We start from the raw sequence: 27611 nt of genomic DNA, 5'->3' as shown, positions 1-27611 counted from the left end.
AGGAATAACTTGGCCACAGCTGGAGAGATGCCTGTGTACTGGGGTAATGGATGATTCTGCCAAGGGTGGCAGGCTTGAGCTGATACTGGAAGAGTAGGTGGGGGGATTCTGGCAGGCAGAGAGAAACAGGAAGTGGAGAACACATGGCAGAAGGGAGGTTTTATGTTCCTTTTGGGGTCTTCTAGACCAGTCTCCTTAATGCCAAAGGCCACTAAACAGGCTAAAGGTGGGGATCCTGTTACTGCCACATCTCTGTGGGACACCAAGAGATACAGCAGTTTCAAAGCCAATGGCTTCTTTCTACGTGATGGCACAGCACATTCAACATCAGGTTTAAAGTTCCCTGTGCCCACCCAGGTTGATCAGCCTTGGCAAAATGCAAAGCCATTTCTTTTTCTCCACTGTTTTCTGTTCTATTTGGAGTGGGAGGAGCCTCTACACCACGGGATTGCAAGTGTCACCCGAGTCTTTGAGTTAGTGCAGTTAAGTACCCTTGTTAGTGCAGAAATCACATTAAATATTTGTTTATCTGTTCCCTGCCCCCAACATTAGATTGAGAATCTCTGGAGAGAAGAAACTCCATTCTAGCTTCTGGAGCAGAGCCAAGTACATAGCAGGTGCTCAATACAAGCAGGTTATTCGTTCAAGGTTAAATGGAAACAGTGCTGAACACCTGGGCATTTTTATGCCACCCCAGTCTGTCATGAGGTCCAAACTTTTTCTGCTCCTCACTTTTTATTTCATCTCTTTGTCTCAGAATCTGACCAGCTCCTCTGTGCTCCTTATTCCTCTAGAACAGGAATCTGATCTGTCCCCAATTTCTGTTTCTATATCTGACAGTCCCTGTCTGAAAACTGAGGCTTCGGTTCCCATACACACTTTCCTGCTTTATGGAGGGAGATTGTTGAGACCAGAGTCAGTATACAAGAAGGGCTGCCGGCTCCCTTTCCCCTTTTCCTTGGCCAGTCTCCCTGGCTGGACTCTTTTGCTGTAGCTAAGATATGTGAGGAACTTATTTTTTACAGAGATATTTTGCAAAAGATAAATTTCTCAGGACTGTGGCCATGGATTCTTAGCAAAAGGAAGGACAAGGAGATATGATCAAACGTGTGCTGGTGAATCAATACAAATAAATTATGTGTTCTTTGTTATTATGTCCTAGGCTACACGAGAGAGAGCTCTTAAATCATCCACCATCAGCTGCTGGAGGTTCTGCTCCTTTCCACAGAGTTATATGGAGACAAAGTCTAGGCTTGTGTTATTTTAGGCAATCCAGATAACTTTCCAGTGGGGATATTGGTTTGGCTGCTAGGGGAATGCTGGTGGCTGCAAAAGACCGAGGGGAGCAGTTCTTCTCTAGGTTATGGTGTGGTCCTGATTACACACTAAATATTCTCTACCTCTAGTGTCTGGGATTTGTGACCACTCTCTTGCTTGAATGGATGGCCCTTTTACTAGGATATATGGTAGAGACCCCTGGACACTGACTAAGTGCTTGTCCAAGAGCTTAAACAGATTAAAATCTATTCCCCTTCCCCACTCTCTACCACATGAATGGGGCAGTTCTTCATCTGTTATGTCTTGAGATGTGGCTGCCATGGCGCAGTTCTCAGCCATTCTGGGTCAAGCTCTAGAACAAAACCAACTCAGGAAGAACATGGAAATCTGGGCAACCCACAAGTGAGATCCAGGCATATGGTTTGTGAATGTGCTCAAGAGGTGACCAGATACATGGGTTAGGCCAGAAAATGTTAACCTCAGGAGGCAAATTCTTAGAAGTTCAGGGAGTTAGTCAGGCAATCACAAACATGCCCATCTATCTCTTAGGTAGATGGACAAGAGCAAGAGTGGGCAAAGGGAGAACTTTGGCCATAAGCATGTATCCGAAGAGAGGGAGGATACACAGATACAGGGAATTAGACTGGAAACTCATCCAACCAACCTGGGGGATGAAATGAGTGTTAGGTTATGGAAGCATGCAAGATGGTCCTCTTGTAAGTGTTGGAGCTGGATTCAAGTGCACACCTTCAAATCGCAATGAAGCACACCAGCTTCTGGGAGACCTCTGAGGCATCTTTGACTCCATTCTTTTCTGTTGTGTCCCGTTTGCAATTCTTAGCAACAATTTTCAGAGGGTTTTTTTTCCCCCTCCTTCTTTTCTTCTCATTGTCATTGTCTCAGTTCAGATCTTTTATCTCTTAGGTTTGGACTATTGCAGCATCCTTTTCACTGGCCTCCCTGTTTTTCCTCTTCACTGATCCACCCTTCATATTCTGGGACAATTTTGTTTCCAGAACACGGGTGCCAACAAATCATTCAGCTGCTCAAGCACTAAGACATCTCTGTGCTATTTGCTGAGTAGAGTAGAAACTCCTTAACCTGGCATGGTAAGCAGGATAGTGACCTCCCCAGATGTTCATCTACTAATGCCTGGAGCCTTTGACTATGTTAGGTTACCTGATGCAGGGGAATACCCAATGTAATCAGAAGGATCCTTAAACAGGGAAGAAGAAGGCAGAAAGAGTAAGAGACTGATAGAACGTGAGAAAGAGTGACGAGCCATTTCTGGCTTTGAAGATGGAAAGGAGCCACAAGCAAGGAATGGGTACAGCCTCTGGAAGCTGGGAGAGGCAAGGAAATGGTCCTCTTCTAGAACCTCAAGAAGGGATGAGAAACACAGCCCTAACTGGCACCTTGATTTTTGCCACTGAAACCCATTTTGGACTTCTCATCCCCAAAACCGTAAGATAATACAATTGTATTATTTTAAATCCCTACATTGTGGTAATCTGTTACAGAAACAATAGGAATTTACATTCCTTGCATTTAAAACCATCATTATCAGACTCCAGTCTGGGTCTTCATCTCTGTGCGCCTGAAGCAGACCATCTTCTGGTCCTGAAATGTGACCAATAATTCCACTCTCCTTGTGTTTTCTTGTGATGCTTCCTGAGCCCCCCCGCAAATTTTTTTTTTTTGCTTTCTTCACCTACTAAAATAAGCCAGCTCAAATATCACCTCTTGTAAAAATTTTCATGGAGGGTAATCCTCTAGTTCATCCCAGTTTGGAAATCACTTATTACTATTGTATGTCAACCTTGCAGGGTTACTGCGAGACTCACCTGAAATGTTAGGTAGTATGTATCTAGCCTGGTGTAAGTCAGACCATTTCCAATTTTCACCAAAGGTAGTCGTGTAAATATTAATCTCTCTTCTTGCATTGAAAGTGCCTTAGGTCAGGAACCTTGTGTTTCTTGTCTTTCCACCTTTCACAATATTTAGCACAGTGCAGAGCCCATGAAAGAGTAATTTATAGGGTTGGATAGGAGACAAGTTGTGATAAATGGCAGATCACGAATTGGGTGATAGACCATTTGCTCCACCATCACGTACAGGGGATGGGGTTGGGGGAGGGGTTGAGGAGGGGGTTCTAGACACTGTCCCAGATGCTGAAGCTATAGTAACAAATAAGACAGCTGTTGCATTTGCCCTGAGGCATCTTACAATCTAGTTGAATCCCTGCTCTTGGTTTCATTTGAAGCACCTCAGGCTGGTAGCTACTTCTAATCTGGGATTTGCTGATTCCAGAAAATCCACTGGGGTCAGCAGCTAAAATGGTGTGGCTGAGAGCTCTTTCAATTCCTGAGACCAAGAGGGGATGATGCCCCTGACAGGAGTGGCAGAAGGAGGGGGTGTGTGTGTGTGCGCCTGCAGGCGGGACTGGCAGAGACAGACCCTGAAATGAAAATAGACAAGTGGGTAGGATCACACACCAGGCAAAATGGACTTGATGGACCTGTGATCTTTCCATTGCTGAGGCTGTCAATGCATGTCCACATAAAGCAAGCACCAGCACTCAGGGAATGCTCTGGGCTTTCATCTCTACATCAGTGAGAGGCCTGGCGAGGTTGCTCTTTATTTTGTAAGCTTCAAGTTGTCATCACTAAAGAAGTGACATGCTCCCTCTCGGGACATGGCATTTTTCTACTCTGGTGGCAAATGACCTGGTTTGCTCAGAGACAAACTGGGATGGAAGGGACCTGATGCATGCTGAGGGCTTTCTGTGCACCTGACAGAAGATACCTTTCATCTAATCCTCAAAACAATCCAGTGAAAGAAGTGATATTGGCTTTGTTTTCCAGATGAGGACACTGGGCTCCATAGGCTCAGCCTCTTGTCTCAGGTCACACAGAGTAAGTGGCAGAGCCTGGATTCCACACCAAGACTGGTGTAGAGCTTTTGCTCCTTTCCCAAGGAAACAGATTTCTTACCTTTTCCTTTATGTCGATTATCTCCGAAAGCTTCACTTGGAGCCAGCATTTCATCTTTTATCTGCTCACATCTGTTCCTGCCCTTGGCCTCCTCCTCAGGGGGCGCTGGTGGTGGTTGGATGGAGGGGGGTGATGGGCACATAGGAAGGTCTGAACTCAAACTCCTAGTTAATGGCAGACCTTGAGCTAATGAACTCTAGTTCTGGTGAGCTGTTGTCATGGAATATAGACAGTGGCAGGGAATTCTGGGGTCATTTGGCCCCACCCCTGTTACTGGGCTGCATGCTACCTAAATCATTTCCAGGAGATGGCTCTCTCTCTCATTTTCACAGTCCCTTAGGGAATGAGAGTGAATGGATTTTTAATTAATTTTTAATGGCTCGTTATACAAAACCAGAACAACCCCCTACTATTCAACAGCCATTTTTCACAAGCTCCTTGTTTCAACAACACTCTATTTCCATTTCCTTGATCTGTCACTTACCTTATTCAGCAACCAAATTCTGCAAAGTACTTTCTTAACAATAGCCCTGTTTTAAATAGGGATGACTAATGCTTGTTACTTTTTGAATCTCTTACCCCTTACTTGGATCATGCAGGAATAAACAAACCAGTGTTGGGTGTTGACCTAGACAGTTTCCTCATTTGGACAATGTGGATAATGGTATCTACATTTCACTGTGGTTATTTCCATTATCTATATAATGCACATAGAGCACCAAGCACAGTGCTAGGCACTTAGTAGGTGCTCAATATATATTCGTGTCCCATCGCTGCTTTTTCTGTATTCTGTTCTTGTCTAAGCTACTGTACTTGATCAAGTCATGCTTTTGTCATTAGATCTAGTATTTTCATTAACCTATATCCCTTCAGGTATAGGTATATACCTTTGTCTTTTCTAGAAGTCCCTATGGAATAACAGCTCTTGAAAACTTAATACAGTCATATTTAGAAGATTGTTTTCACTATCTTCCCTTCTTGCCCTTGCCTTCCTCCTTTCTCTTACTCTCTTGTGTATATTCATGAATTTCTCTCCTAAACCACCTCGAATTCTCCCTTCTGGAGAGACTTGCAGGCTAGGGTTATCTAAGGAAAAGGGACTAAGAAAAGTTTACAAAATACTCCAGAAAGAAGAGGGTGGGATATTTCCATTTTCCTCCCATCTCCTAAGATCTTCATTTATACCTCTTTTCCTCTCTGAGGACCTTGATTACCCCAGTCCAGACCCATCTTCTCCTCCTTTGAACACCTGTGGCAACAGTTTCAATGCATTGGAAGTGTTGTATCTCTGTTGCTTATAAGCACCACATCAAGAAACAGCATAATGATACTCTTACAACATAATAAGAAGAAAAGCAAGGTCCCTGTCCTGAAGGAGCACATAGCCTCATGGTGAATATACACATGCAAATAGAAAATTACAATATAATCTGGCGAGTAGCATCATTGGAAGTATGTGCAACAAGTTAGGGGAACATGGACCAAGGAGGACTCATCCTGTCTTAGAGGACAATTGAGAGACATCAGAGTGTTGATGACATTTGAGCTGGGCATTGAGGAACCAGAAGGAGATCAGGGAAGAGTGGGGGAAGGACTTTCAAGGAGAGAAGAGAGCTTGTGCCAAAGCTTGGGAGCAGGGAACAGGGAAGAAGATGGGTATTCCGGTGTGACTGGAATTTAGATGTCATTTGGGAAAGTGACTCTAGAAGAAGGTTAACATGTCAAGAGGGGCCAGGTTGCAAAAGACCTTCTGTGCCGTGCTGAGGAACTTGGATTTGATTTTAAAGGCAGTGCAAAGTCAGTGGAGATTATTTGGCAATTGGTCATAGGACTGGGTCTCCGCTTTAGAAGGGTCACTCTGGGGTAAGGGTGGAAGAGGGGCGAAGATCAGAAATTAAGTCAAGTAGTGATTTTGGAGGCCTCTGCAGCCATCCATCAGCTAAATGCACTGGTCCATTCTTCATCTATGAACTGTCAGTGGCACTTCACACAGCGGATCCCTCCTTCCCCCTTGAAATGCTTTCTTTACTTGGCTCACTCTCCTGGGTTTCTTTCACCTCGCAGACCATTCTGTGTCAGTGAGGGTCTCTGAGTCCAGTATTTCTAAGGGAAGACATTGAAGGCAAAAGTTGCTTACAAGGCTGGAGGAGTTTGGAAGAGAAAGGCAGAGTGGCTTAAAGATTGGTGACTGCAGAAACCTTTACAGGTCCCTGCAAGGAGGAGAAGAAACAGGACAGGAGGTCAGGGTCTCCCCTCACCCCATGGGCTCTTGCTGTGTGTGCTGAGCTGCACCTACAGGGGCCGCGGGAGTCTGTGCTTCCTCTCTCTGCGACCCAGCACAATTGCTATGGCTCTCGCCAGCTCCCTTGCTGCCCTTGTGTTGTGACTGCAAAACAGAAGTGGGAAGAGAGTAGCTTTTCCCTTTTCTGCTGGTCCCTACTAGTACACTGCCTCCCCCATTGGGTCAAACTGGAAGCCACATGACAGGAGAGTCTTAGAAATACAATTCTCTGTTACCCACAATACATAGGAAAGAGAATGGGGAGTATACAGCACAATTCTCCCTCTTTGGCTACTTTGAGCATCCATTTCTCTCCCCTATTCTTTTTTTTTTTTTTTAAAGATTATTTAAGAGGGAGAGAGAGAGTAAGAGTGAAGGAGAGTGCACTAGTGGGGGGAGGGGCAGAGGGAGAAGCAGGCTCCCCACTGAATTGGAAGGCTGACTCAGGGCTCTCTAGATTCCAAGGACTGTGGGATCATGACCTGAGCCAAGGGCAGACGCTTAACTGACTGAATCACCCAGGCGTCTCTCTATCCCCTATTATTAAATAACCCCTCTTTTCCTTCTTTTCAGCGGTAGCATGAGACACTCAAAATAGATGGATCTTGGTTTCTTCTTCCAGTTCAGTGGGTCAGGTGCTTTGTCTTCTTTTTGACAATTGAATCCTCCTTAGGAACCAAGAGTTCTCTCTCAACAGAGCCAGAAGTTGTGGGGACGTGAAGAAGATACTGTGTCATGGCTTACTGGGGACCATCATGAGAGACCCACTACCATGTTTGCGCCTTGATTCTCACACTGTTGTATTTTGACCATGTAGTGGTCAAATGCACATCATGGAAGAGAGCGCCACAACGTCACAGTGTTGGCTCCCAGCTAGGGTTTTCACTGAATCTTTGAAAGTCCATTCAACCATTGTACCTAGCTAGCTGCTTCTGGGTGATGAAGTTTGTGGTAAGACCAGTGAATTCCTTGGACATGGGGAATGCAAACTTCATTTGCTGTGAAATGAGTTCCTTTGTTGGAAGTAATGGTGTGTGGGATACCATGACAGTGAATAAGGCGTTCTGAAATGGAAAGATTTTGATTCTAGCATAAGCACTGTAGGTAGGGAAAGCAATCACAGAGAAGAAATTGCGCCATGTGTGTGATGAGAGGGGTGCATTGTAATCAACCTCCAGGTGCCATAGTGAGGCTCAGCCTTGGTTTCTGGATGTTGGCAGGTGGGGAACATAGCTGTTGCAATAACCACATCATCTTGGTGAGAGGAAGTCCATGTCAAGCCCAGGCAAAGCCTTCATCTTTGCCACAATGGGGGCTACAGAGGAGCCCACAGAGCAAACACTGGGGTATTTGGGGGAAGGGGCTTACTGGTCTCAACTGAAGGCCATCTTATTCACTTGATTACTGAAAGTCTTCCCTATAGTAAATATCATTTGATGAGCATTCATGCAGGACACAAATACTCACTGTGCCAATTTTGAGAGGTCCAAATACATGCTGGTTTTCCCTTTCTCACTCCCCTGACCTCTGGATGCTGGAACACCCCAGCTTTCAATCCTCATATCTTTACTCCATTCACACTCCATCTCCTGGCGATCTAATCTTGTGTCTTTAAATACCAACTAATTACAGACAATTCCCAAATGGATATTCCTGTCCTAGATTCTCTTCCCTCAACTCCAGACTTATTTATTCAGCTGACTATTGGACTTCTCCCTTTGAATTCTCTTAGGCATCTCAAACTTCATGTTCAAAGCTAAACTTCTAATCTTTCGTCCAGACTTTCTTCTTCTATAGACTTCATCTCATAAAACGGCAACTCCGTGCTTCCAGTTGCTTAGTTCTGAGCTCTGAGGGTCATCCTCAACTCTTCTCTTTCATTCATACCCCGTAGCCAGTTTGTCAGCTCTTCTGCCTGCCACTGCCTTCGGTATTTGTAAACATCCTGCCCCTCATGTCCCTTTTCCTGCGCACGGCTGTTGCTCTGCTCTAACACACACCCTGTTTCACCTGGATGATTACAACAGGATCCTAATTCACTTTGGTCCCCTTCCTGCCTTTCTCGACGCAGCAACCAGAGTGATCCCATTAAAAGTAAAGTCCTCTATCAAAATCCTACAGCAGCCCCGCATCTCACTCAGTGAGAACTGGAGTCCTTATAATGGTTCACAAGTTCCAGCAAGATCTACGTCTCCCAGTATCTCCCTGGCCTCATCTCCTGCTCCTCTCTGCTCCAGCCTCATTGGTCTCCTTGCTCTTTCTTGATTATGCCAGGGATACTCCTGCCTAGGGATCTTTGCATTCGCTGCTCCCCTGCCTGCAATGTTGATTACGCACATAGCCACACGACTTAACCTCTTGCTTCATGCAAGCTTTTGCAGGAGAGTCAGTTTTTCATAGAGGATGTTCCTGGGTTCCTTCATCTTCTCATTTTCTTTAAACACCCCCCCCACAGTAGCACTCACCATCATCTGACTCTGTCATTTACCGACTTTTTGTTTATTTCCCCTGCCAGAATGTCAACTTTATGAGGGCAAAGAAACTGGCTTATTTTCTTCAGCGCTGAATCTACACTACCCGGCAAACGGAAAGCATTCTGTATGTATTTGGCTAGGGAATGAGTACAACAGTTACGAGGACCTGAAGTTGGGTGATACAGTTGCCCAAAACGTATTTCAGAAGACTCAGTGTTTGTCCTCCTATGTGTGGGGTGAGAGAGGAACCAAGGGTCATGCTGAGGTTCTATCTTGAGCCACAGAGTGGGTGAAAGGCCCTTATCAAAAGCAGGGAAGGGGATAACAGCTTTGTGGAGTTCCATACCTTGTATATGACAGAGTTGCTATATTTTGTACTGTTTTCTTGTCGTCTTAACGAGACTGTAAACTCAGAGCAGGCAGGGAGCACTCTTGATGTCATTCCGAATTTGGCACACATCCAGCACAGCTCAGGCTACCCAGTTGGTGCCAGACATCCGGGTATTGGAGATCAGTCAGACTTGGGACTGCGAGTACTCAATTTCTGTTCCCTGATTGGGGGGGTGGAATGCTCCCAGAGGTGTGAGGAGGACCCTGGGACTGAGACTCTGCTGGAACTGAAAAGTACACCCTTGTAGGCAGTCCCGGAGGGGTACATTTTAGCATCCCTGTTATGTTACCATAGTCAACTACTTCTGGTAAAGAAAGCCACTGTCTTTATTCCAGTTGGCTGGAAACAAAGAACTTGTTGGGCTTTCAGGTAGGGGCAGGAGTGAAGTGGTAGGTTGTGAGGGGGATGTGCAGAGAACCCCATGGATTTAAATGCACCGAGATTTCAGGAAGGTTTAATGAACTAAAGTAATTTTCCTTCAGAGTAAAATTTTACAGGCATTAAAGGTCCTCCCTTCACTGAATGTGCTCACGGGTGAGAGCGTCCTAATGATTTATGAATTTGCAGGTTATGCATTATCCTTTCAGAGGACGGGAATCCCCCCGGGCTGCCTGCCTGCCTTCTGAAGCTGAGTCGCGGGGGTGGTGGTGGTGGTGGTTGCAGCGGGCAGGTGAATACGCAGGCTCTGATCTGTGACCTGTATTGCAGTTGGGGTCTAGAATGGATGAGTCGTTTTAGGAGGAGCTTAGCAACTCTAGAATTCCCCTTTCCCCCCCACCAAATAAAAATCACTTGGAACCCTTCTCTCCTGAAGAATAATTATCATGCTCATAACTCATATTGTCATAGTACAGCTTATAAAGCAGGTCAGCTTTCCTTACTTGATTGGAATCAACAATCCCATGAGGTTGGCAGGGGCAAGTGTATCATTATCCGCGTTTAAGGACATTGGAGCAGATTCTGAAAACATAAAGAAGTTGCTCAGTCTTACGCAGTGGCATGTGGTGAGACTGCGTTTTGATGCAGCCCTCAGATTGCATGTGTTATGTTATTTCCAGGCTGCCCTGCAAGCGCCATCCAGAAGGGCGATGGCTGGACCCACGGGGTAGGTGAATCTAGACATAGGGACATTTGGAACGGTTCTGAGGTGGAATAGGGACTGACACTTCTTTGTCTGCAGTTCTGAGTGTGGTTACCTCCTCCCTCATAGGAAGTGGGTGGGAAGAGTATAGAAAGCTCCCTTATCCCCACATATCACTTTCCCCAGCCCTGCCAGAGACTTGAATTCCTGAGATCAAATAGATAATCCTGGAAGCAGCAGGTTGAGGATGACTCTGCTTTTCACGAGGACAGTAGCCACTTCTCTTCTGATCACTTTATCACCAAGAATCTTATGCTGTGCTTGGCATAAGTCAGGAATAGATGAATGGCAGAGAAAATGGAAATGGGAAATAAAGACATTAGTTGCTGCCTGCGTGGGTCTAAAGAGCAGGCAGTTAGCCAAGGGCTGGCCTGAGCACCTGGGGGCAGCAGAAGACACTAGATGCCTGGGGACAAGAGAAGTGGAGGTGGGTGGTCACCGAAGACAGCACCAGATGATTTTGTAAGAGGCTAGCCATGTCCTTTATTGTCCCATTATATAAGTCCCTTATTATAATATAGTCCCTTAATATATGTATTACTATATAATGTATATGTTATATATATAGTAAGTCTTGTATTTTAATTAGCCCCCTTATATATATTATTTAGTAGAGATATTATGTATATATTATATATACACACATAGTAAGTCTCTTGGTATAATATTGTGCCCCCCTTGTTATCACTGTCCTCACTCTTATACAACTTTTTATCTGCCCATAGTTGACCACAGGTTGGGCTTCCTCTGTCCTTTCTGCATGAGCCCATTGTCCTTTGTGCCTTCTTTCCTGACCTGGCATGGCCCACGTGTCCAGGTGGCTCACGTACACATGACATTGCATTCAACACATGATTGCTCCTGCCTGTAATGGCCCCCGCTGCTCTACTTCCATGCTACTCCTTGTAACTGGAAAGGCACCCCCCTTCCTTTTCCCCCATCTATCTCTGTTCAATTAAAAACTGAAAGAAAGAAAGTGAACGAGCTCCATTTTAGTATATCCAAATTCTTACCATACTTTAAGTTCCAGCTCATGTAATCTTTCCTTCATGGAGACTTTTCTGGTCACATTCTAGGGACTTAATTGCTTCTTCTTTTCAGCTCTTATAGCACATTATCTGTACCTCTCAAATACATTTATCATCTCATCTCTTCTTTTATTGTCCTGCATCCATAATTCATTCAGTGGCCCCTGTGTAGTGCCTGCCAAGTGTCAGGTGATGTGGCGTGCATTGGGGATGCAGAGTTGAGTGAGACCTGATTTCTAACGTCAGCGAGGCCACAATCTAACACACAAGTCAGACATACAGAAAAGTCACATTGACCCTATGTGATGGAAGCTGTGAGAGATGAATAACCGGAGTGTAATTCCAGACAAGAGGTCAGATGCCAGTTTAAGGGTGCGTGTGTGCGTGTGTGTGTACTCATTCTATATACATAGACCTTTCTAACTGTATTTATATATACACACACATACATGTCTAGGGACTTCTCTCCACACTCTCTCTCTCTCTGTGTCTGTAGGTAAATAGCTTATATTAAGAGAGGTGCTATTTACTCATGAATTAATCCAATTTATTTTCATTTCTCCTGCTGTCTAAGAGCCCCCAGGATTGTAGCCGGTTAGGTCAAAAATGAGCTTATTTGACAAACCTGGGTCTCCCAGCAATTTGTCTAGTTCTTTTCTCATTCCATATCTCTGCTTCTTATTACCTTCTCCAAGAACAAAGAAAACAAAAGTTACCTTCACCCTTGGGCCTTGAGCTCTGGATCTCTCCCAGAGTCCCAGAGTTTAGCAGGTGCCTTTCTAATTCACTGAGGTGGAGCCCAGTAAATATTTGTGAAATTCATGAGTAAATGTTCAACTCCTTGAGGTCAAGGATGTGCTTTTCTCCTCTCTGTATGACTGCTCATTGCCCGCCCACACAACCAACTCACATCAACATTTGCAGAATGGGAGAGTGTTGCATTAGAGCAGAGCAGGCGTGCTGTGTCAGATAGCCATGGGTGGGGATGCTGGCTCCGGCTCTTGCTCATTGTATGCCTTGGGGGGCAACTTGCTTAGCTCTTGGGACTCAGGTTTCTCATCTGTAAAACGGGAATGTTATATTACACTTGCTCAGTTTCAAAAGTTTGCTGTGAGGCTGGAGAAGCACCCAGCGCCGTGTTTATTACATGGCAGGGGTTCAATTAATGTTTGCTCACTGCTTTTCCTTTGTTGATTTTGACTGTCCACCCTCCTCTGGGGGCATCTGCTGGGGAGGAGTCAAGTCAGGCTTTGCTGTAGGTCTCAGACTAGCCTTCCTGTGCCACCTCCCATCCAGTGGTGAGTCCCGAGGCCCACTCATGTCTTCCCCTTCTGATCTGTGTACTTGCCCAGGCGTCTGAGGCTTAGTGGGTTTACTGCATCTGCTTTCAGTTTTCTTCCCTGCTAATTCCCTCCTCTCTGGAGGCCTTTGGATGGCTGTGAGTGGTGAGAGAAGCCAGGGATGGGCAGGCTTTGTTTCACTCTTGGTTTTGTTTGCTTGGCACAGAATATCTTAAGGCTAAAGGTTACATTATCATATCTTCATAGCTCTATTATTGTCCTTCTGTGCTGGCTCCTGGGGAAAGGAAGCTTCCAGCCCCAAATTCTCAGTGTTTGGACCTTTCCTCTGGGGAATGCTGGGGTGCGTTTGCTGAGACATCTTCCTCCTACATCTCTTGCTGCGTGCTTTCTTTGTAAGGTTTCACTCCATTTAGAGGGGGGGATGCTTCTCTAGATGAGGATCTCGAACATGGTGGAAGGTTGGGGTCACCACAGCACACAGTTGGGAGAGGAATCACGGTGGGATGGAGTCTTTCTCTACTGTGGTTTTCCAGTTACCACAGGAAGATTTCTGGACCCTACCCAGGACCCACCAAGTCAAACCTCCTAGGAGTGGGACCAGAGAATCTGAATCTGCAAGGTTTCCCAGTGATGGTTAAGCTCCAGCTGTACTCATGGAGTGGAAGAACGGTGCTCTGGGTACTTGGTCAAGGTCACATGTTATCGAGACTTTAACTTGAGTCCCGTCCTTTCTCTGAGCATCAGTTCCTTCATCTATACAATGAGGGAGAGAGACTAGATTAATACCATCCCCGTCTGAAGACTATGATTTATTGCTAAAACACCATTATTCTTCATTGGCTCAAAAATGATTATTTTTAGGAAACTTTGACATGTTGAGCTTACCTGTTAGGGAGACAGAAGTACAAAACACAAATCCTGCCTCAATCTAGTCGAGAAGGCAAATCCTGTGACATCTAGAAGGGATCAGGATAGTGTTTGACTAAGTGCCAAGTTATGTAATGCCGTTTTAAGTGCAGTAGGACTTCAGAGGAGAGAGAACTCTGATGGCTGGTCCGGTCCTGGGAGGCTGCCTGGAGAAGGTGGGCTTCAGGTTGTTTCTTGAACAACGGGCAGGCACGTGCAGGTGGTAACAAAAGGCTGAGGCATAGATGATACAATGTAGCAGGAAAGAAACCAGGCAGGGATGTGAGAACAGGTTTGGTTTATTTGCAGCACCTTGAGAAACTTGGATTGTTAAAGCAGAAGACAGCATCTTGAGAACTATGGAAAAGTGGTTGGAGGAGTGTGTGTGTGTGTGTGTGTGTGTGTGTGCATGTGCACGTGTGTATGTGTAGTGCCTTACATAACAAGCTAAGGAGTCTGGAGTTCATCCTTAGGCAGAGTGAATCAGCAACAATTTCTAACCAAAAAAGTGCACAAATCAAGAGGCATAATTGGAACTATCTACCATGAAGGCAGAAATAATAGTCCTAGAGGTATGGAAGGGTGTGTCTGTCTGGATTCCTCAAGAAGCAGACACCAACATGAGATTAGATGTACAAGAGACATTAAGGACGGAGAAGATGGAGGGAAGGAAGAAGAGGGTCTAAACTTTGAGTAAGGAGACTGATAGGATGAGAACAGCTCTTGGTTCTTTCCAGGGCTTTCCAGACCCAGTTGTTTGTTAGAAGCTCTATTGGTTAAGTGGAACTCTTACCCCCTACACCTCTTTCTTCTCTTTATGTGGACTTTATACTTTTTGGCAATTGTTTGATGTCCCTGAAGGCTTGATATTGGGAGAAAATGAAATGGCCTGATTTGCTCCTGCAGAGCTCTGAATGGGTGTTCTGACCTATTTCTAGAAGAGCACAGTTTGGAGTTTGTCCAGAATTTGGGTTGGCCAGAACATAGCCAACCCATGTTTTTACATAGTGACTGTGATCATGGCTTTGTAGATGAAAGAAGGTAAAATGAAGGGGAGACGAAGTCTGCTGTGTGTGTGTGTCTCTCTCTCTCTGTGTGTGTGTGTGTGAGTGAATCCAGCAAACAGGAATTATTGGTGCATTCCTAGGCATTTGGTTGGAGAGGATGGGGATATTAAGTCCTTTGCTTTTGTTAGCCCTTGACTTTTACAAATGGGGAAACTCTCTATGAGTGGGAGAGGCAAGGACCCCTGAGAGACTGTGGGGAGCAATTCTCTGCAGTGAATGCACACTCCTTGCTGTTGGGCTGTGTTCATAGGACAGGTAGTGGGTAGATTCTCCTGTTCTGCAAATAGCCATGTCATTGATGTTTTTCTTGGCTTGGCTGTTTCTTGCCCACCTACCACTCTCCATCAAAGAATGCACTCTGAGAAGAGCCCTCCAGTCATGGCCCTGCAGAGAAGTTGAACATCCCAAACCAACTTTGCCATGGACTCTTTCTGACCTATAATGGGTCACTTCCTTGCCTCTAATTTTTTCTTAGCTTACATAAAAGGAATGGAAATGGTGCTGACCGACCCCATGGGGTGCTGGATGAGAATAAATCTCCAAGTGAGTGTTCTATTGTCAGTGAAATGCCATAAAAATGTTCAATATAATGGCTGATTATTTTTCTGTAATCTTAAATAGATACCTAGAATGGGAAAGTTCCATCTTGGTAGCAGAAATTCATTATCTTGGAAAGAGTTTAATGGCTGCTGTGCAAATGAACTGGAGGAAGTTAAATTGTGGAATGGGAAGGAGCTGAGAAAAGTGAAATGAGTTGTGCATTAAATTTAGATAAACACAATTATGTGTAACTGGATTATCACGTGTGCAGGCAGGCGCTGTATATTAGGCACCTGCGTTTTGATTAAAATCGATTCAGGTGCACACGCTTGAAATCCTTGTAGATTCGAAGTTGTGTCTGAGCCACTGCCCAGGCACACAAAGGGCAGGCAGGGAAACGTCTGGTATCCCAGTCCCTGGCTGGAGAAGTTTAAAGGACATAGGACCAGTCTGACCAGCCCAAGACCGTTTCAGGAAACTGCTAATGCTGCTACAGGAAGTCCCACTCTCTTTCATGTACAGCTTCCTTATGGCTTTTTTCCTTTCAACTGAGTCAGGAAAGTGGTCCTGGAGTCCAGTGGAGTCCAATGACCTGCTTACTCCATGATAAGGACAGATGCCTAATGGTAGATGTCAGATGACATCAGAGGATGTTGGGGACTGGGCCTGCCTGCCATTTAAGTCTCTGTGGCTGCTGCGGCCTTAGTGAGGGAAACACAAAATCTCTTTGAACCTGTCTGTAGATGCATCGAGTTAGGCCCAGTTCCTTCTTACCCTTTTAGGTCCAAGTCTGTAAGTCAGAGTCATCTTCAGATCAAAAGCGAGCCCAGCCTCTGATCCCTGGGTGGCTGGAGGAGTGATCAGAGCCAGCCGGCCGGTACCTTGCCTTGAAGGAGGACAGATGTAGAGAAACAACTGTCGATACCCAGTTAATTCCTGTTGGCATGTTTTATTTCAAATGCAAAGCATCGCCAGGATTAAAATAAATGCTACCAGTTACGGGGATGCATTAAATTAATAATTGTTTTCCCTTGCTTGATCCTATAATACCCCTCCACTCAACGGATAAGTACTAAGCCCTCCTCTGGGTGATTTGAGATGCACTGTATATTGTTACACAAACTAAAGTAAGCTTCCTTTTTTCTCCCCTTTTGTTCCTCTCCTCTGCCCTCCTCCCCTGTCCCCACTGCAGGTGATCCTTATCCTGACGAAGCTGTATGACTTCAATCTGGGGAGCGTGACTGAGAGCTCACTGTGGAGGTGAGTGGATTAGAGGTTCTTAACAAGCTACTCTGGCCCGGCTTATGTGAAGAATGCCAGCCACACGGTTGGGAAGCACGTTTTGGAAGAGACAGAAAACAGTCCTCCTCATGGAAGGCCTCTTTAATGCCCGGGGTGGAATGGATGGCCCCACCCGTGAATTCCCCTAGCACTCTGCTTATCTCTTTGGGGGCCTGTCACACCTTCTGCTTGGCTCCGTTGTTGCTTTTGAGTTCCTGGTTCCTGCCAAGTCTCATTCGCTTGAGGAACACACTTCTGGTTAGAGAGATCAGATAAGCCTGCCCAGAGCAAGGAGAGCCTGCTGGAGGGGGGATTCTTGCCTTGGGTGTGAGTCTTAGCCAAAGGACCATTTCTAGTCCTTTGCATCTGTGAGATACTGTGGTTCTTACCTGTATTTGTGAGAATAGACACATGTGGGGATCAGGTCCACACAGGGACCTTCGTGGGCTCCTTAATATATGCATTTTATATATATATATATATATATATATATATATATATATATATATATATATATATAATTATTAATATATATTGGTAAATTTAATGTACATATTTAGTAAATATTTACTATTTAACAAGTTTATATATTTAATAAACGTTTACTATATATAATTTCATATATATTAAAATGTATATTGGTAATACATGTATTTTAACATAGAGAGAAATGTATATTTTACGACAGCATTGGTATAAAGATAAATGTATCAATATAGTATATGAAAACTTTTTTCAGCCTGAAAGTTCATCAAAATCTTGCCATTTGCAATGATGTGGATGGAACTAGAGGGTATTATGCTAAGTGAAATACGTCAGTCAGAGAAAGATAAATACCTATGATTTCATTCATGTGTGGAATTTAAGAAACAAAACAGATGAATATAGGGGAAGGGAAGGAAAAATAAAATGAGATAAAGACAGAGAGGGAGGCAAACCATAAGAGTCTCTTAACTCTAGGAAACAAACTGAGGGTTGCTGGAGGGAAGGGGGTGGAGGGATGGGGTAACTGGGTAATGGGCAGTAGTAAGGAGGGCACGTGATGTAATGAGCACTGGGTATTGTGTGCAACTGATGAATCACTAAATTCTACCCCTGAAACTAATCATACGCTATGTGTTAACTAAATTGAATTTAAATTAAAAAAATAATTTTTGGATCCCTAAAAGTACTGTAAGCCCTAAGCCCTGTGCCCATTGTGCCTACTGGATAAGTCTGCTCTGGTGGGATGCTGGTCACGGGGGACAGGAGAAGGAGGACGTGGGTGATTCGGTCAGAGAGAGCTTGAATGAAGCCATGACCCGAGGAGTTGCTCTGGATGGGGAGCACGGGCAGACTCGCCCTTCTGTACGCCGCACACATACCTGTGCACGCATGCACACACACACACACACACACACACACACACACACACACACACATTCATTGCCAGCAGTCACACAGGGCAACAGCAAATTGCATCAGTCCCCATGAGTCGACACTTCACACTCTGGGAAGGCTGTGTGTCCCTCCGGTTTGCTTCGTCATTGGTAAACCCTGGGGAGGACACTGTCCCCAAAGGCCATTCACCTGGCAGTGTCATCATCCCCAGAGCTCTCTCCTGAGGGTTTGGAGCCAGACACGGCTGGGGTGTGAGTATCTGTGTGCCTTGCTGCTTCTTCATCTGACCTGTTTGTTTGCAGAGGACTAACCAGAGTCTGCCCCAGGGAGGGGGAGCAGTGAGAGCATCTATTAAATATTTAGGGGTTAATTGCTCATATCGACTCAGGCCTGCCTCCATTTGCACAAGATGTCCAAAACCTAATTTTGCTGCTCAGTGAAAATTGGCAGAGATATAAGTAACTGGGGCTCGTCTAATAGATGAGAGCATGCCTATTTCCACTCACACGGGACTCCCAGGGAATTAGAGCCTCAGAAACCTTCCCCTTAGGTCTAATCGCAGTGATACCGTGCTGATACCTTAAGCCTGACTCCCATGCTGTCTTCTGGGGACAAATAATGAAACAAGCCAGAAAATCCTGTCCTTACAGTGGGTGAGAGGTCTACCTGGCAGCCCGTGTTTGGCTAGTTCTAGGGGTGGGCCAGGTGAAGCCAGGGAGCCAAGGCCAGGTGCTTGCAGCTCGGGGCCCATATGTGATGAAGTGTGTGGCCCTTGGTCATAAAACTCAGTGTATTCCCTGGTGTGTAGCAGAGACTGTAGACTGCCGAGTAGCCCCAAGGGCATCCTGATGTCTACTTGCCATGATTCAGTCCCACCTTGCCCACCTAAAGAGCTCTGTAACTGCAGGATCCTTACTTTATCAGCTTCCCGGGGCTGATGTAGCAAAGTACCCCGGACTGGGGGGCCCTAAAGCAGCAGAAATGTGCTCTCTCTCAGGTTTGGGAACTAGAAGTCTGAGATCAAGGTGTCTTTAGGGCCACACTCTGTTAGGAGGCTCTCGGGAGCACCCTTGCCTCTTCCAGACTTGGGGGCTGTTGACATTCCCTGTGGCTGCGGTACTCCCTCCCTGCCTCTGAGCCCCCACGGCCCCTCCTCTGCCCCTGTGCCTTCTCCTCTCCTGTCCCTTTTGAGGACACTTACCATCGCAGTTAGGCCCATGGCATGGTTTCATCTTGAGATCCTTAATTACACCTGCAGGGACCTTTCTTTCACACAAGGTCCCTTACAGGTTCTGGGGATGAGGATGTTGAACGAATTCTTGCGGGTGGTCGCCATTCAACCCATTTCTCTTGCCCTGAATGTAAGTTGGAGATAGTACAGAAGCTACCTTTGCTCCAACCATGTAGTCCTTGCTGTTCCTGAAACACACCACCTTCTCGCTGCCACAGCCCTTACCCTTGGCTCTTCCCGCTCTTCTCTGCAGGGCCGGGCAGCGCCTAACTTCTTCCCCTCTCTGTTTGCCTAATCAGGGAGGCCTTTCTTGAGGACTTCACATTGCATTACTTAGCTTGCATTTTCCTCCTTGGTACTTACCGCCATCTGGCATGCTAAATATCTTACTTATGGATTGATTTATTGTCTGCCTACACCCACTAACATCTAAGCTTGTGGAGGGAGAATTTTTGTCCGTTTTAATTCAGGGCTGTACTCTCAGTGCCTAGAACAATATCTGGCACACAGGAGATCCTTAATGGTTGCTCAGTGAATGAATTAATGGATGGATTGCAAGGATTAAATGAAATAATAAATGTATAAACCCTTAAGACGGTGACTCACATGTAGAAAGTGTTCACTTAATTTTAATGACTAATGATTACTGTAACCCTCAGTGTTTATATAGTGTTCATTACATTATTGACTTTGTTTATAAGGATCCACTGATGTCAGGGTCCATGTGGTGGAAATTACAGGGCACCAACGGAATGTATTCTGTGTTATGGATGAGTTAGCAGAGATCTTCAGGGGATTAGGGAGGAGAGAAGAGTGATTTAGATTGTTGTTCATTATGCTGATTGGAGGGAGTTAAAATATCAATTTCTAGCGGCACAAGGATGTTCTTTTGTAGATAAGGTTCTCTGACCTGGGTGTTGGACTGATGAGTGGGATAGGATTTGGCAAATGAGAAGTGGAAAAATGTCTCTAGCAGAGGGAAATGGCCAGGTAAGGCTGGGCTGCTGGAGAGAAGAGAGCCAAGCAGGAGGCAGAGAGAGCAGCTGGTCTTGGACCAGGGAGGAAGGGTTTGGGGTCTCATCATGTTCACAGAAGGGGCCAAACAAAAGAGGGTAACACAGAGTGTGGTTTATAGGTAATTGACCCATACAATGCGATTTGGGATTTGGAAAGCTGGTGGATGATGTAGGCTTTCCCTCTGGATAGATGTTACATACGAATGTATTTTTGTGCTGTGTTTCCAGGGGTCCATAGGTCTGATAAAACCCAGCTTGGCAAGCCCTGGGTAGAGCTGGAGTGAGAAAAGGGGCTGCTTCTAAACTTCAGGGGAATTTTCCAGTGTGCTGTGGCCTCACAGAGTTTCTTCAAACCTTTCACTGTCTTCCCCACTCATCCCCTAAAGATCTGTGTCTCCCATCCTCTTTTCTGTCCTGATAATGATGATGTATTTTGCAGTTAGAGCCTAGAGCACTGTGATCTCCCTTACTAATACAGTGTGCGGAGAAAGGAAACGAAATTAAACACACACCCTTTCAGTTTCATGATTTGGCCCAACATGCTTAACCAAGTCGAAATTGAATTTGGGGATTCTTCTTCAATTTTCTGTACAGCAGAGGAGCCTGGAGCAGCAACTGTCATGACAAGATGACATTCCCTGCCAGGTTACAGTGTGATATAATTATTTGCCTCACTGGATTAATAATTCAGAGGCCATCTACTTCTAAATAGACAAAAGACTGTTTAAAAGCATTCAGTGTGTGTGTGTGGGGGGGGGCAGTATCTTGTGCCCTCGTGACATTCTTTCTGAAACTCCTTGGTACTGTTATACTGAAGGGGCTCCAATTTTTTTCTCTGCCACAAGGATGGCTGTGTAAGCTGGTTATTAGCACAACCATCTGTTGGTATCCCTTAGTCAAAGGGCATTTTCCATATAGGAGTCAAGCTTATAGACTAATGAGGTTGGGGACTGACATTTTTTAAAAGACACAGGGCTTCACTTTCAGGGCATTTTCAGTCCACAACGTGTCAAGTCTGGAGGCTGCCCATCAGTGAGGAGGGATGCTGGCACCCCTCTGTTAGATTTTATAGAAGCCTGACCCAAGGAGGAGAGATGAGTTAAAGGCAGGGGGCCCAGCGTCAGTGGATCAGTTTCGTCCTCACCGAAGTAATTACGAATGGAAGCTCTGGGACTAAGTTCAAGTCCGCACTCCTCCACTTAGCCACTGAGGGACCTCAAACAAGTTTCTTTACCTCTCTGTGCCTCCGTGTCCTTACTGTACAATGAGGACTATATTGGCTCCCACCTCACAGCGTGGGGATGGTATTTTGCATGAAATAAAATGCTCAGGCTGCCTAGAAAAGTGCCTGGCGCCCAGTGCCTACCAGTGGAAAGCACTCAGAGAGGGTTGGTCATCATCATGTCACCTGGTAGCTGAGCTGCTTCTCTCAGCCATCTCCTCTACCTGACAACAGCGGGAGACACATTGTGCTCTTAGAAAAGCAACCAGCCTGGGGTACATGGGTGGCTGAGTGATTGAGCGGACGACTCTTGATTTCAGCTCAAGTCAGATCTCAGGGGCATGAGATCGAGCCCTGCACTCGGCTCCCTCTCCCTTTGCTCTCCGCCCCTCTCCCTTTGCTCTCCGCCCCCCTCCCCCTGCCCGGTTCTCAGTCTCTCTCAAATATATAAAATCTTTAAATAAAAAAAGGAAAAGGAAAGCAACCAGGCTGCTCGGCCATTTCTCCTGGGGCCCACAGAGCTGATGGAGGGGTTCCTGGTTAAGGTGTTTCTAGAGGTTACCACTTCCTGCACACATCCTCCCAGGCAGCTCCCCTGCCCCTCCTCCCTGAGAGGGGTGCCCCTCCTCCGCTCACCACTAGCACCACTTACACTGTGTTGTGATTTTTTTCCAGCCTGGGACCCTCTCAAGAGCAGGGCCCCTGTGCCTTTCTTGTTCCTAGATCTACAATGCCTAGCCCTTGGTCTGCACTACAGAAGGGCTTGCAGATTGGAACTGAAGCACAGTAGCCCCTGTTCAATTGCAGCCTCAGCCTGTCGCTTTCCTTGTATTGAGTTGTCTCATCCTCCTGCCACTGGGGAATCCCGTGACTTTTCATCTGGTCCTCAAGCTGTTGACTGGACCATTTATTCCCTCCCCTGATTGTTCTGTCAGTGACCTTTCTGGGGGACGCTGGTGTTCCTTTTTAATAGAAAATGGAGACCTTTGGATTTATTAATTTTTTGTTTGCCAAGAAAACCCTGATAATAATTGCTAAGACTTCCCAGAAGTTATTAGTTTACAAATTTTAATGACACTCATGATTTATTTATGTGTTTCCCTCCCTCTACAGCTGCTCACCCCAATTCCTTAGTGGAATTCCTGCTGAATCTGAGCGAATTAATAGAAACAAAACTGCAGATTGGAATGACATTTTTTTCGTTAGGCTGTTAATTAAAAACTTTCCGTCCTATTCGCTAGGCTCTTCATATGTGAAGTCCCGAAGGCTGGGCTGATGATACAGGCTGTGAAATCCTCTCTCTAGAACTGGGGCCTCCTTCTATTTGCTTTCGGTAGTAATAAATCTAGTGAAAGCTCCTGAATGGGTCACAGAGCATTCAATTGAACAGATATTAATTGAGCATCAATTATATAAGCAGCCCTGTGCTCATTGCTGGGGGATGCAGGATAATTGTGTCATGCTTGTTATCCTCAAGGAATGTTTCGTTTGGTTGAGAGGTAAGATTAATGTACTAGGAAACAACATTGGGCATATGCAAGAATAATATGTATATGCAAACTACAGTGCACTCTGCAAGGAGTGGCCTTGCTCTAGAAATACTTCTATATTTTTATTATTATCACCCACCTCATTCTATAAAGGATGCAAAACAATTCTAGGAAGGAATTAGAGAAGTGATCAATAGGGCACCTATTTTTTTGTTTTGCTGTTTAAAATAAAATATCTTATTTCTCTGTTATGGTGGAAAACTCCTGAGAGGAAAGACTATTTCATATACTCGTGGTTCCCATGGTTCTCAGAAACACCTGATAACAGGTGGGACTGAATATGGGTAGTGGTTACAGCAGTGGGTCCTGGATTCAGATTGTCCGGATGTGAATCCGAGCTCTAATGCTTATTAGCTGCACCACTTTGAGCAATGTTTTAATTTTCTAAGCCTCACTTACTCACCAATATAATGGGATGACAATAAGGGAGCTTTGTGGGAAGTTAGTGAGATGGAATATGGAATGCAAAATGCCTGCAGTCAAGTTATTACTTAATAGAATCATTATTGTTTGTTCACAGGTCCACATCCTCTTAGCCCAGCAGCTTCTACCAGGTTCTACATGAATGTGGCTGGTATCTTTAGGAGGGCGGGGTACAGAACACATCTAGAATCCTAAGGGCATAATGCCTGGACATGATACACTTCTTTTTTTTTTAATGAATGTTTTATTTATTTGAGAGAGAGAGAGAGGAGAGAGGGGCAGAGGGAGAAGCAGGCTCCTCGCTGAGCAGGGAGCCCAATGCTGGGCTCAACACCAGGACCCTGGGATCATGACCTGAATCAAAGGCAGATGCTTAACCACCTGAGCCACCCAGGCATCCCTGGACAATGATATACTTCTACTGAGAGAATACTCTGGAGTCTTCTCCTTTGGATACTCATCTGTGCTTGGCAAAAGGGGAAGGTTAATACCTTTCTTGGTTTTTCTACACCAGGTGCTGATAATGATTGATTCTCGGGTGCAGGATACAAAGCACAATCTGATTTAAGTTACCTTAACATAGTGTTGAGTTAGCTCATCCATTACTGGTGATTTTCTTTTTAATGGAACCATAATGGAATCTAAGCCCATTGAAAAGTTTTGTTACCTCCCAAGTAATCAACAGAGGTGGGATCATGTGTATGTCTCAAACTTGGCACATCCTCAGAATTACTTGTGGAATGTGTTATAAATCTAGATTCCTGGGCCCTCTCCGAGATTCCAGTTTAGTAAGGCTGGGGATTACTCAGGATGTATAATTTTCAGTGCACCTTAGTGGCTTCTTACCATCGGATAGGACCAGGGACCAGTGAGCTCAGAGGAAGCCTGGCTCTGGGCGCATCTCACTTACCAGTAAATTGGATTACTCTTGCCATCCTTCTGTTTGCTCATAAATAGAGGTGTGAGATTAAATGATCTCTCAAGTCTCTTTTAACTCTCAAGTCCACAGATCCTTCCAACCTGGGAAAGCAAACAAGAAGATGCCACCACTTTGGGATTTATGATGTGCAGCAGGTAACAGCCTCAGTCCTGAGCACAGCCACCTTCTGTCAAAAATCGGGTAGTGTCAACAACACAGACACAGCTCTGCTAACGTGCTGCTCACTGATGGGTAGTGTCCAGTTGGCAGGTGTTTGCTGGAACACCTCTCCAAACTAAATTTTAAATTCATTTAAATTCATTAAACAAAAGGAGCATCATTGAATCTATGAAAGTCTTTGTTTCAAAAAACAGAATAAGAAAGGGGTTTGTCCTAAATACTGAGCCCTCAAACATCTTCCTTTGTTAGAGAATAGAGAAATGAGAACACTGGAGAAGGGGGTCTGGATTACAGATTTATTGTTTTCCTATTTATTATGGGAAAGAGGGGTCATTTTTATGGCCTAGTCTTTTTTTCTTCCATGAGGCAGGACCCAGACATGTATAAATCTTGATTTTTGTCCAGCAGCTGAGAGAATGTAACACTTTTGTATGGATCGTGTCTGTTGATTGTGATTTTATGTTGTTTTCGCCTTCATCCAAATGCAGTGCCACTTTATCGCAATCATAAATAACTTCACCATTTGGAGAAGGGGTGTGAAATTCTTCCCATCCCTTTCCCCAGCCTGAGCTCCCTCTCATTTTCTCAGCAGTAGATTCATTAGCCTTCTAATGAAGTTAATAAGTAAACAGGATCAGACAGTACCTTCTAAAATAATATTTATAAATGGATGCATTTCCCTACTCTCTAAGGTAAGCCTTAATTTATTTCCCTGCCAGATGTCCACGTGTGTAAAACTATGATAGGTGGGCCCTTGGAATTTGGTTTGAGGCCAAAAAAAAAAAAAAAAAGGACAATTTTCAATTCACATGGAGCCTATTTCCAAGTTTATAGGAGAGTGGATTTTTACATACCCCATTCCTGCTTTTATATACATACATATATATATACATATATGTATGTATATATGTATGTATGTATAAAATGCCTATAAAAATAAGCTAGTCAAGCTTCATAGTTACTTTCTCATCATTTGGTAGTCAATTACTTTGTTGGACATACGCTAAAATGTCTTTAGGAGGCTTTTGGCCACTTCCCCACAAAGCCCACTGCCCTAGATATTATTTGGGAAGCAATAAACTGGTAAAAAGACCTCTTCTTTTCTCACGCATGTCTGTGAGGGTTCTTTTCAGGAATTGCTGAGTTTACAAAGGAAGCATTTCACATCTTGCTGTTGCTTCTAAATGCTTTGTGCCCAAGTTAAAGCTGAAGTCATGTCTTAAAATGCAATACATAGAGTTTATCTTTTAAAAGCCCCCCCTTTCAGTGGTACTTATCTCTTAAACTGGTATAATATGTGTAGCCACTGCTCACGTGAGTGCCTGGCACGTCTCATATTTTGGGGAGGAATGTGAGGCCTGTGCGTTGAGCATTCCATTTTATGAATGGATGAACCAGGGTCCCGAATGGGTTGGTGCTCAGTGATTTCAGATCCGGGACCCAAATCTAGGTTTCTCCATTCTCAGCAGCCCCCTGCTCTTGCTGTTACATTAGTAGTCACTCTTTCCTGGCCATTCTAGCTCAGCCACCGTTCATATTTCATAAGAGATCTACAGCCAAGCCACTGCACTGGGGACTAGGAATGGGTTTCTTGGATATTTTCTAAGTGATTTTCAATTCTGGTGGATCATGAGAACCACCTGGGAAATATAAGAAAAGCCTGTTTCCTGGGCCTTCTTCCAAACCTATTGAGCCTGTTTCTGGGGTCAAGATCTAGTTGCTTATAGTTTGAAGGTACTCCGCACTTGATTCTGATGTAACTGCCAACCTGAGAGATGTCATGTCCACCTTTGCTTCTGAAAGGTGTATGATAACTTCTTTTGGGGAGTTTGCCCTCAGCATAGCACCTTTCCCTGTTAGCTGTTGTCTTTATGGCTGGTTCAGAATGACAGGCACAGCCATTCATGCAAAAATCTATAGTTGCACCCTCGTCTTTATAAATGACAACCATAAAGGTTAATAATTGGAATGAGCTCTGGCACCTACTAATTAGTTCGCATTCTGTCAGCATCAAGCTTGTTTAATTGGCAATTAACATTGATTTTAGAGAGTGGCACCACAAGAGAATGGTTACAAGGTGCTGCTATCCATGGAGTTGTGCTTGAGATGAACCCTATGAGGGTGAGTTGGCAGCTGGAAATCCAGGTTCCCTGGGGGATTGGAAGGCACAACAAATGGGAAGTGGTTTCCAGGTGACTTTGGAAGGCTTTCTATTCATAATTTTTGGTTGCAAGCCACAGAATTAATCACTAATTTAGGCAAGATGTAGGATTTGTTGGAAGGATACTGGGATCACTCAGCATTTGGAGGAAGAGATAACAATAAGACTCCAGGTAGGAGAAAACCCTAGGCATCCCTAGGGACCGTGGTATGTCATGGCTCTATTCTCTACATCTCCAGCGACCACAGCAGCTGGATGTCATGGCTGTACTCTCTAGTGAGCTACCATCATATGACAACAGCCTTCCCTGTGATTTAAAGTCCTGAGAGAGACTTGAAAGGACTACTTGAGTCAAGTAGTTGAAACTTTAACTATGTTTGGGGGTGAAAATTTCCTGGCCTAGGCTATCTTTCTTGTTCATTCTTATGCATAGGGAGACTGGGACCACCAGAAAAAAAAGCTAGGGAAGGGTTTTGGGAATACGAGACCAATAGCCTTCAAGAGTATCACATGTTTTCTGATGAATTCTAATGTAAAGAAGACTTAAAATACACAAAATTTTAAAGAGCATTCCTTTACTTTTATTACTGATTTGAAAGACTCATTTATAATGTGTAGAAGCTTTATGTATAAAGATATCACTTGTAGCAACCTTGCCAAGGATTTTATCCCATTTTGGTAGAGATGAATCTGAGGTTTTTATAATCAGCAGGTAATGGAGATGAAGTTTGACCTCATGTCTCTAAAACTAAAGTCCATGCCGGTCTCAATTGGCCATACTGCCTCCCCAAACAGTTGTAAACTTAGGTTGTAGTTAGTGAGCACTTTCTCAGTTTTGGATACTGCAT

The 27611-nt window shown here is 44.8% G+C and overlaps 1 protein-coding gene across 5 annotated transcripts in view; it reads left to right on the top strand.

Annotated features, from left to right (window-relative positions):
- SORCS3 (sortilin related VPS10 domain containing receptor 3) overlaps positions 1–27611 on the top strand; it is a 692468-nt gene that overhangs the window by 277521 nt on the left and 387336 nt on the right. For all 5 annotated transcript variants that reach the window (XM_087862727.1, XM_087862725.1, XM_087862726.1 and 2 more), the window contains one exon: positions 16593–16660. In XM_087862727.1, coding sequence (XP_087718853.1) covers positions 16593–16660 — 68 coding nt within the window. The remainder of the gene's footprint in view (positions 1–16592; positions 16661–27611) is intronic.

This window comes from Ursus americanus, chromosome 6 (genome assembly GCF_024610735.1).
Source record: "Ursus americanus isolate L20-20 chromosome 6, mUrsAme1.1.p, whole genome shotgun sequence".
NCBI lineage: Eukaryota > Metazoa > Chordata > Mammalia > Carnivora > Ursidae > Ursus > Ursus americanus.
The sequence above is the reverse complement of the archived record's forward strand: the minus strand, read 5'-3'. Positions and strand labels throughout refer to the sequence as shown.